At 35.2% G+C, this 11,532-nt stretch overlaps 1 protein-coding gene across 1 annotated transcript; it reads left to right on the top strand.

Annotated features, from left to right (window-relative positions):
• Nucleotides 1–5,701: 5,701 nt before the first annotated feature.
• LOC143538432 (DNA-directed RNA polymerases I, II, and III subunit RPABC5-like) lies at nt 5,702–9,793 on the top strand. Its single transcript, XM_077031998.1, has 4 exons — nt 5,702–5,748; nt 5,843–5,901; nt 9,029–9,123; nt 9,724–9,793. Exons 1-4 carry the CDS (start codon nt 5,713–5,715, stop codon nt 9,747–9,749), a joined length of 216 nt encoding a protein of 71 aa, XP_076888113.1. The 5' UTR covers nt 5,702–5,712; the 3' UTR covers nt 9,750–9,793.
• Nucleotides 9,794–11,532: the final 1,739 nt, after the last annotated feature.

Here is an 11,532-nt window from a genome sequence, read left to right on the forward strand (position 1 = left end):
GTTATCAGAAGAACCATCTTTGCCGGACCTAACCCCTCGTGGGAAACATCTACTTAACCCCCAGATTGTCCGTAATCTGCCCGGGGTCGATTAGTGTTTCTTCACCCGGGGAGCATTTATAGTGCCAAACCGCTCCGCTAGGTCATTCCAGATTTGTTTTGCGGTCTTGGCATAGCGAACGCAGCTTCTGATTTCTTTGTTCATAGCCACGCTCAGCCAGCCTCAAATCATGGCGTTGCATCGTCTCCATGACTCGTAATCAGCCTCTCCTTCTTCTGGAATGGGAACCGATCCATCAATAATTCCCATTTTGTTCTTGGCTAGAAGAAAATTACTCATTTCATCCGCCCATTCCGCATAATTCCCATCGTGTAGCGATTCCGTGACATGAATCTGTCCCGGACAATCGGATGGGTGTAAGTAGAATGGGGATTTTGTCTCGGCGTTTTGAGCGCCGCTTACAGTAGTGGCTCTGTCGGGCATGGTGCGATGTTTTAGAGTTTAATGAAATTGGGTTGAGAAGGTTTAATTCAATAGGATCGTGTTTGGCTCTGATACCATCATAAGATTGGTATCAAGTTTGTTTGTGAGAAAAAGTTCTCTGTGTTTGATTGCTGATATACAATGACACAAAAATACAATTAAATAAAAGGATGTACATAAATTACTCCACCAATCTAGCTATGTAGAAATGGAAAGCAATATTACAGGAAAGATACAAGGGGACCCAAATGGTAAGTCAATGACACAGAATGGTAAGTCAAATATGCTTTATTTTTAATAATATATAAATTCTATATATTTGTATTCTAACCCTATATATTGGTAAAAATGTGTTAAGTTAGGCTTAAATGACTAACATACACTTTTAAAAGTTATATCAAGAATTTATATAATTAATCAAACTAAAATAAAAACAACCCCACCTCCCAAAATCCCAACACCTTTTCCCTATATCTCTATTGTTTGACCGTAACTGACACCCAACCTTTGGTCACAATAAAATCAATATTCTAACTTCGAATGTAGTAAAGACCTCGTCGGTAAACATGAGAAACAAAGGCCTTGTTCTTATCCATAATCTCTTTTACAAAAATTACAAAACCTTTAAAACGACCGTTCAATTTGATCGTGGATGCATGCGTTTTATCCTAAATATATAAATCAAAATGGAGATGGGGTGGCAACGATGCTTTGTGTATATTGTTGATTCATCTCTTCATGATGTGACTCATTGCAGCGTGGGTGGAATTTAGACTTCGAATGTTGCTACTACAAAACAATAAAAGTTTTTCGTGTCATCAACTAAAAAGTAAAATGTTACATTGCACAACTACATCTTTGGTTTGCTTAGTTGGGTGAGTGGGTTTTGTTGTTTGATGCATAGGCTATCATAGTTTTATAAGTTAATTGTAATTGATTTTTTTTTTGGAGTAGTTGTTTCGTAAACTTGTAATGGCGTTAATGTTTTATAAGTTAATGTGATTTAGGAGAATCATGAATTGTTTATAAAATTGGTCAAAATATGTTAAAATATATAAAAACACTAAACTAGTTTAATGTTTTTTTACAAAGTTAAGTATTTTTATACATCAAAATTTATTATTAGGCCATATGTAGTGGGCACTTTGGAAGTAGTGAAAGCGCCCCAAACACCGTCCCTGTGAGCTTTTTGAGGTGTTTTTGGGGCTGGGGCTCTTTGTACATAGCTCCACTTGGGGTGAGCAAGAAACGGTTCCTCAAAACTGCTAACGTGTGTTACCTTAGGGTTCTCGGTATTTGCAGTAAATAGTTTCCGGTTCGGTTCCAGGTAAAACCGATGGTTCTAGACGTGGAACCGAAGAAGCGGAATATTAAAAACTTTTTAAACAAATGTATCAATCCCCGTTTTTATAGAATAACTTATTAGTTGTCATCCATTCAAATATTCTTTAATTCAAAACTTCTTTCTTTGCCTTCAATACCTAACAACCAAGATCAATTTTGATTCAAGCTTTCAAGGTAATATAATATACAATGATATGATCTTTCTTTAATCTAACGCCATTAATGATTTATTTAACTTCAATAATTATGTTTTAATAAAAAATATAGTGGATGCTCATATTGTAATCTAAATTAATTTTTGGGGCAATTTCATATAATATAACCAAGTTTTAAAAGTGTTCCAATTGAGTCACTCAAGTTAAAAACGTAATATAGTTAAGTCACTCAACTTTCATATTTTATTACATTAAGGTGTTAACATGATTTTTTTTAGTATTTTTCTTTTTTGTTTCACATTGGAAATTTTTTTTATCATTTTTTTATGTTGACATTGAGTGATGACATGGATTCTATTTTTTATTTTTAAATTTTAATATAATTAACGTTTGTTTTGAATTTGTAAAATTTAACTACATCTATTGCAAATCCTGACCCCCACATGCTATCCTTTATTGCTTTCTTGATCACAAAAAAAAAATCGATGAGGCTCGATCTAAATAGTTAGTGACCCGATTTTGAGAAACTTTGCATGAATAACTTAATTAAAACACCTTTGAAAGCTGGTTACTGTTCTATGACATTTTCCATTTTTTACCATGAAAGAAAACATAAGCTTATATAAACTTGTTTTGTAATTTGCAAAGTTTGCACAACCCATTTGATAAATAAACGACCGAATCGGTTATGCCACATAACCAATTAATGATAATTGACTTTACCGGTTCTGAAACCTAACCGGTTTACTATAATAGGTTTCGGTTCCGATTCTATATTTCAGTCGTTTTCGGTTCCGGTTCGGTTCTAGTGGTTTCGAACCGTTTCATAGCCCTATGCTCCATGGTTTCGTCTAACTCCCCACACACGGGGCATGGATGTTCCTCCTTGCAAGGCCACCAATGTCGGTAACCTCTCCAAGCAAGTACACACACCTTTTTTGAGACCAAATAATTCAATGAAAACGAATAACCTGATGATATTTTGACCTAATCCTCCATTTTTTGTTTTAACTCGTCACAGATAGCTCATTTGACCCATTTAATTCCCAGCACATCCTATGTTTGCTTGACTCAATTCGAACCCTTTCACATATAATAAGTAGCGATCTTAATTCCTCCACATCTTCCACCGACATTGGCTGTCGTAACCTGTCACACCCCGAGTTAGAGTCTCAGTGCAACACCCGTTAGTTGGTATCTATTTTGAAATATATTAGAGTTGCGGTTATTAGCGGAAGTATTTTGAAATATAATATTCATTTGTAAAATGTCGGGTTAGAATACTCATAAAATATCAGCGGAAGTTTTTAAAATAATGTTCTTATAATAGAATATTGGGTTCAAATACCCATTTCAATATTTGACAAATTATGAGCGGGAGCCTTTTAATAATATTATTATATTAAAATCTCGGGATTTGAATATCCGTTTGATAATTTAAATATCTGTCTTTTGAAAATATAATTCTTTACAATATTCTGAATAAAATACCTGAGCCATCAAATCACCTCTAATGACTATGTCTCCAATCTTCTATCAGTCTTGCCTGTCAGTTCTATTGTTTACAGTTCCTTGAAATGTGGGGGAAAAATACTTCAGCACACAGCCGGTGAATGACACTAACTCAAATAACATTGTGAAAACAACAATAATACCTTTGTGACAATACTTATTAGGCAACCAACTCAATTGGGTTAAAATTACCCTAAGTACATATACAATTAATCATATACATAATATCATTTCTCTGAACATTCCTGTAGACTTCCAGAGGCATGTTTGATGATATGCATGGCCTCGGGAACCTCCGAGTCACGATGTACGTATGGATCCAAACACATGTATACTCTTAATCTGAGTAAGCCCGTTTCTTATTATTGTAACACAAAATTATAAGGATTCGTAAATCCTATGTAAACAGTTCAGACTCTATAAGAGTTGTAAAAGTTTGGGGCGTATTCACCTTTTTATGATTGTAATCAGTTTCTGACACTGATTCTTGTATATTGATCAGTTTCGGTTACCGACCCCTGTCTGTAAATCAGTTTCTGTTACTGATTCCTGTATCTGTATCTGAAATCTGATTGATTGATTGTCTGTTATCTCGGACCTATAGTACGAGAATAATCTTTGTATAAATATCTAGATCAACGATCTAGCTTCAGACCTGTAGTCCGTTTTGTATAGCTTTAACCTTGACCATTTGTTTGTTTATATAAAACATTTGGACCTTTAGTCCTTCTAATAATCAATTATATGACAGGTTTCTTCTTCAGGAAGAAACATGCATACAAGATTTCTTCTTCAAGAAGAAATATTACTTTAACTATAACCTTTGTGAATGAATAGTATGTTTCTTAATAATTTAAGATATACTATTTTAATTATTCCCTTTGCATGTAAATGATTACGTTTCTTAATCATAATATTTTAACTATAACCTTTGCTTTATAAAAAGTTATATTATGCTTATCAGCAATCAAGGTTCGGGCTATACCCCCGACTATGGTCTAAGCTATTATAATAATAAAATAATAACTTAATCAAAACCCCTACCTCGTACGGGCATTTGGAGTTAAATGCTTATAACTGATCGAGCGGCACTTCCACTCTATATCGTGTTCTAGAGTTTAGACTGTCAGAGCTTCGGAGTTTGGCACGTTCCACGAGATCTGCACGCAAACCGAAGCTAACTGCATGTGAAAAAGTGTGATTGAGGTGTGAGTTAGGAAGTGCCATGGACCCTCCTATCTATAGCAGAAAACTTGCAACTTCGCGTCGCGCGAAGTGGTCAAAGGTTTGCTGAGTCATCGGTAGGGTTGCCACGTGTTTCTATGTGTCAGGCATGCAGAACTGCAACTTTGCGTCGCGTGAAGAATCCTGATCCTGCTACTTCGCGTCGCGCGAAGAATCCTGATCCTGATCCTTATGCGGCTCGCGGCAATGCGAGCGTGCGCTATCAAAACGCCACATTACGCCCATCGCCAGAGTCCGTGCGCATGCGTGTCGGGTGCTTCGCACCCTCTGCTAGGACTATGGAGAGTGGTTAGCCACATTAAGACATTGCTATGGAAACTTGCTTTCTTATAAAAAGCTTCCATTTCTTTTCATACTTCCATGTTGGATGAAAGTTTCTTTCCTTATTTATATCTATATGGAATGCTTCCATTTTCTTCCATCTTTCCATATGGGATGGATTTCTTATGAGATATTTTATTTTTCTTATCTCATTTTTCCCATTACTTGCTTTTGAGATTATTTTTAATCCTTCAACTTTCAAAGTTGACAACTTTAGTTCAAAATAAATATGGGTTTTTCCTGTATGTTACATCTAATCCAACACCCCACATACCTCACCTTCATACATTAGCAAACGCCCAATCCCACACTCCACATACCTCACCTTCAAGGGAAAAAGGAACCGGGAAACTATTCCTTAACAATTCCTTCCCGGTCCAATTATCAACAACCCAAAATAAAGGAATCACCCCATGGGCTCGCCAAACTAATATCCAACGAGTTGAAATAAAGTTCCTTGATCTAGCCGTATTATGAATCGACCCAAAGCCCGTTTTTTCTCCTTTAAACCTCCACCACCACTTTGCTAATATTGCCAAATTCGCCGCCTCTCGTAAACCAAGCCCACCTTTTTTGAAAGGGGCATTTATTCCAACATACTCCAAACCTCCTTCAGCTTGTATTGGTGAAGGCGAAAGAAAGTAGGGCAAAGATGATCATTCCGGTCCGATGCTTCACCTGCGGCAAGGCAATCATCAATCGTTCAATACACACACATGCTTTCCTTACAACAACGATCTTAATTTCTTCTTTTTTTTCTTCTCCAATTTGTGTTTTGTCAGGTTATTGGAAACAAATGGGACACGTATCTTGACCTTCTCCAGTCTGATTACACCGAAGGGTGAGTTATTTTATGTAGCTACTTGTATTGTTCGTCAACGAATTGTTTTATGGAAATTAAACAAGTTAGGGTTTACACAACATTACACTTGTTATGTCTCTGTCTGTCACCGTGTTATAGTTGCTTACTTAAATATGAAGCTTTAACATGGACATGAATTGCTTTCCTCTGTTAGTTAAACCGATACGGTGCAAATAACTGATAACCATATTGAATATGTGCTTTATACTTCTGCCTGCTTTAGTCATACACATTATTAAGTTCAATGGTTGTTAGAGTAAAGCTTGCATTGAGATGGGCGTTATGATATGGCTATTGTAACTGTCTAACTGATATAGTTGGTTTATAATGCTATCTTTACCTCTAAGCAGTTAACGCGGAAAACTATCGGATATTTGAGATATCGGTGATCGCAGTGGGATGGTAATTTTAGTATCATGTAAAATTCGACACACACACACACACATATAGTTTCAGTATCAAATACATTTTATTCTTAACATGAAAACAATGAGAACCGATTTGTTGTTAGTATTAGGTTTGTATTTATAATTGTTTGTTGTTATTTTTTGTTCGTATTTACTGATTTCCTATTACGAGACGTTATAAGTATTTGTTGATTTACATTTTGTTGTTTTTATTAAGTTTTTTTCTTATGCTATTATAAGTATTTGCTGTTATTATTTTGTTGCTGATTTTGATTCTTTTGTTGTTATTATTAGGTTTTTTTCTTTGTTATTATAAAACATTGCTTATGTAGGTTGGTATTGTAGTTGATATTGTTTCCTACGTTCTCATGTTAAGATTATTTTGTACATGAACCTTCCCCTATATACTCTCCTACCATTAACAAATTAACCTTTTGCAACTTGCAAAACACTAACAATCATAGCAGGTAGGAACTGATAAGACTTAAAATACTAACATTTGACACTAAAAATTGATAATAAGACTTAAAACACTGACATCGTTGATATATTGGTCCAATATCGGTCAAATATCAGTCAATATCGCCGATATTATCGATACCGATATTCTGACCGATATTTTATCAAGGGGTCCGATAACCGATATATCCTGCATAGCTTGGCCTTGCTGTTGCTGCACTAAAGAATAGTACATGAAAGCCACTGGACACTGCTATAATGAATGCTATTTTATATCCTTTTGTTTTCTAAAAAGGTTTTGAAGAAAGGTTGTGAACTTTAATTTCTAGGTTTAGGCTGTTTGTTTTTTCGCCTTCTTTAGTGATGACCTTTTATCTTTGTTAAAAACCTTATGGAACTCTGCAAGAAGAAACAATGTTACTTTTGGAAGTTGGGAGTGACACAGTTGTATGGATGCATAACTGTTGATGCATAAAACCCCAGTGTGAAATTAAATATTCATGAGGGTAGACTAGCTGAAACTTTTAGCAGAGCCTTTTGGTTTCCTTTTTTTCTATAAAACATGTGCAATGTATTGAATATGTTACGTGAATGACGTGATATTGAGGCTCTATAGTCTGCACACCACACCTATATTTAGGGCTGTAAACGAACCGAACGAACAGGAACAAGGCCTTGTTCATGTTCGTTCGTTAAGAAAATAATATGTTCACGAACGGTCACGAACAAACGAGATTTTATGTTCGTGTTCGTTCAGTAAGGAAATTAATGTGTTCACGAACGGTTCACGAACACAAACGAACACAAATAAAATTGGCAAAGCCTAGAGATTGAGACCGATGTATTCATCAATGTGAATAATGAAAGCCTGTAAACGAATCAAATGAACATGAACAAGGGCATGTTCGTGTTCGTTCATTTAACTTTAAAAGAACACGGACACTTAATCGAACAAATATTTATGTTCATGTTCGTTTATTTAAAAATGGACATTTGTGTTCGTTTGTTTGAAATCTAAACAAATATGAATGAACAAAGATAAACGAACATGTATGAACAAATGTAAATGAACACAAATATAAACGAACTTAAATGAACACAAATTAACAAATATAAAACCTTTTAAGTAGATGACCTATCAAGATAATATTTAATTATTTTCTATTAATACATAAACGAACGTAAATAAACAAACATAAACGAACATTCATGAACGAACGGAACATGTGTTCATGTTCGTTCATTTAATTAAACGAACACAAATTTTTTGTTCGTGTTCGTTCGTTTATTAAATAAACGAACATAAACGAACTTCCCGTGAACGGTTCACGAATATTTCACGAACGTTCGGTTCATTTACAGGCCTACCTATACTTTATTTTAACATGTGTTGAGTCCTTATAAAAAGTAAGAGATGTGCACTTTTAAATATGTATTTTCTTTGATTACCTTTTCTTGGTATCTTCTAGGTTTCAGGTGTCTATTTCTTGCTAATTATTTAGTGATTACCTTTTTACCTTTCTTAAAAACATTATGAGTTTCTGCAAGAAGAAACTATGTTAATTGTTAGTTGCGGGAGTTGGAAGTGGCACAGTTTTGCTGGGGCATATTTGTTGATTTGAGGTATGCTAGGAGAGGGGGTATTATGAATGTGATAAGTTTAAAGTAAACCGTAAACTGTATTAGTTAACCACACCCATACTCTTGCTATAGAAGTAAGTAGTTTTTTGTGGTAGTTCACCAAGGGATGGAGTCGGTGAGGTACTGAAGTGGGTTTGTTGTGTAGTTGTGTATGAATCACATCAGAGCTTATAAGGTTTTTGGTTGTGATGCGTGACTTGTTATTCATGTGAGGTGTAAACTAGCTGAAACTGTAAGTAGATTCTCCTGTTTTCTTTTTATCTTATTTTTCTCTATAGAACATGTGCAGTGTATTGATATATGTTACATGGATGGATGACATGTTTTTGATCTTGTAATCTCTATACGGCACCTATAAATTTTTAACACATGTTGAGTCTTTATAAAAAGCAAGAGATGTACACCTTTAAGTATGGGACATTTCTAGCTTTTGGCTTTCTATGCTATCAAACGCTATCCATAGATGCATATAGGTTGAAATGCTCACATGATCTGTACTTTTTGGTAATTTGTCTCGAGGAAATTATGACTGTTTATTTCATGGTAACTATGACTCGTTTGCACTTTAAATTCCAATATTTGCTGCATGATTTGTTCAGAGATGCTCTTGATGCTTTGGGGCTTGTTCGCTACTGCTGCAGAAGAATGCTGATGACTCATGTTGATCTCATTGAAAAGCTTCTCAACTACAACAGTAATCTCTTTTTCTTATCAACTTGAAATTAGTTATTAGACACACATTCAAATACATTTGTTTTTTTTTTAAAATAAATGTGTGTTTGGGGTTGGTGGGGCAGCTCATAGCTGGGCAAATGAGACTCAGTTTTTGTCAACGCTTGACAATTAACTTTGTTGTTATGCCAGGATTAAACTAATTATATTCAGTCCGTTAAATTTGCAACATGTTATTGCGCAGTGTGCCTATGTTAAATATATTATTGCAATAATATAAAAAAATGGGAGAATACTTGGGACTCGGATGATCTTCTCCAGTTCTCCAACATGTTGCAACATTGAGAATGCTCTCCAAGCAATTGTAACTTGAAAACTTTATTTAATTTGGAGATTTTTAAATCATCAATCTTGGGACAATCCCTTATGGAAAATGTTGGTGTGTTCATGGTACATAGGAAGATTTAATGTGAAGTTACAAACCTAGTAGAGCTGCACAAGTCTAACTAACTATTATTGATTTATTGGGCAATATAAATGCTTATAATCAGCTTTGTTTTCTTAATCGCTAGTAAATTTGTTCTTTTACCATCTCTTTTAACCAACATGACCTGTCTTTCAGCATTGGAGAAATCAGACACCAGTTGAGGCATCATTGGAGAATGTTAGTAATGGGAGGAGATTACTTCAAAGTTCAAACAAGTGCACTGGCATTCTGTTATAACTTTTTTGTTCTGTTGTATTCTGATTTAGTGTAGTATTATTGGAAACAAGCAACTTCTAGTTTTATGGCATGTAATATCTATAATCTAACCATGACACTTATGTCTATGTTTATGCATTAGCATTCTAAATATATGCTTTTTTATGTGCAACTGCAACATACATGCCTACATGTGTACTTTATTTTTCAAAGATCAAATGGCAGCTGATAGAACGTCATATGTAGTTTCGATTGCTTGGGCAATCCATTGTGGTCTATTATCAGCCCCTCCGATTCTGACAATTTTTTGATTGCATAAAAACTCGATATGAAAGTGATGAAGCTACTCATCACCAACCCACTCATTATCTCCGAAAGTGGAAAGTAATGGGCTACGCCAAGTAAAACTAGGTAAAACTCTGCCCATGTTACGTAGCGGGACTCGAACCATTTCAGCATTATTAATGTGATGTTGTTTATGTTTGCCTTGCTTCTTTCTGGTCATATTTATACACCAATATTTAATTCAACTGGTAAATGCTTTCAAACGGATAATCTACGTATTAGTGTATTAGTGACGGATTTTAGTGGTAATATTTACCTAATTACTTTCCAATTCATGATAAGATTTGTTCACAACTGATATAATGGTTTTTAAATTTACTAGTGCATGTGTGTGAATATGTATACACACACATTTTTTACAACATCGATTACGTTTTGAATTTCATATTATATCTAGTTATCAACAATAAAGAAATACACACATAGTAAAACCTCTATAAATAATTAATAACCTTGATAAAATTAATAAAATATCTCGGATGTGATGAAAGAAATCATCACTAACGCACTCATGACTTCAAAATTCAATTGATTGAAAATAACAAGCGATGCCAACCGATTCAAGGGCTGTGAGCTATTGAAAAAAATCACAAGGAAAAGAGAACTCGCAAAGGCTGGTCAACAAGAACGGGTTCGGGATCTTAAACTCTAACTCCTTGAAGATTGAAGAACCATCGGTATCGGTTTTTCTCACGAATTTCCCTTATGAAGGACATTTTGGCAGAGATGCAACGAATGGCTGCATGGCAGTATGGCACAAAAGATTTCAAAATAGGGTAAGCGCGTTGCTTTTGTTCCTTTTCTTAAAGGTGGATGACATGGATAAAGTTAATTTGTTATGAATCTGTGTTCTATGTGGTTTGGATCTTACCACATGTTTGCATCTTTGGAAAGATTTGAAAGGAAAACCGGATCACATGGATCAGTGGTTGTAATATGTTCAAGGTAAATGAAGAAACAAAGATGTTTTTCCAAGAGCTAAAATCGATGTTGAAATCTTTTACGTGGTTTACCTCTTCGTACTTAGACTCAATCGAGCTTTAAGAAGGTTGCTTTCCATTGGGGAGACGTTATGTTCCACGACGAGGATGTGGAAGAGAGTAAAGCCGTCACATTGATGATCACATTGACGTTATGTGCCTTATGCCCAAGCTTGATGCAAAACTACAATCGAGCCAGGGGTCTCACCGGAAGCAGCCTTTCTATTCCTACAGGGTTGAGGTAAGGTTGTCTACATTTTATCTCCTCAGACCCTACCATAACTTTGCTATTGGTGAGATTTACTGACTACGATGATGATGATGTAATGGTAACTATCAATGGGGAGTGGTTTGATGCTCAGGCCCGTGAATTTTCTGGGAGGACACCATCTTTTACTTCTCT

The sequence above is a fragment of the Bidens hawaiensis genome, unplaced genomic scaffold (genome assembly GCF_021521415.1).
Source record: "Bidens hawaiensis isolate Kalapana, Puna unplaced genomic scaffold, B.hawaiensis_p1.1 tig00011621_1, whole genome shotgun sequence".
In the NCBI taxonomy this organism is placed as follows: domain Eukaryota; kingdom Viridiplantae; phylum Streptophyta; class Magnoliopsida; order Asterales; family Asteraceae; genus Bidens; species Bidens hawaiensis.

Bases quoted from the DNA above. Each gene is read 5' to 3' on its own strand.
- LOC143538432 (XM_077031998.1), top strand. From the start codon at position 5,713: ATGATCATTCCGGTCCGATGCTTCACCTGCGGCAAG. The intron at 5,749-5,842 runs GCAATCATCAAT...GTGTTTTGTCAG, and splicing joins GATGCTTCACCTGCGGCAAG to GTTATTGGAAACAAATGGGA. The intron at 9,124-9,723 runs GTAATCTCTTTT...CCTGTCTTTCAG, and splicing joins AAAGCTTCTCAACTACAACA to CATTGGAGAAATCAGACACC.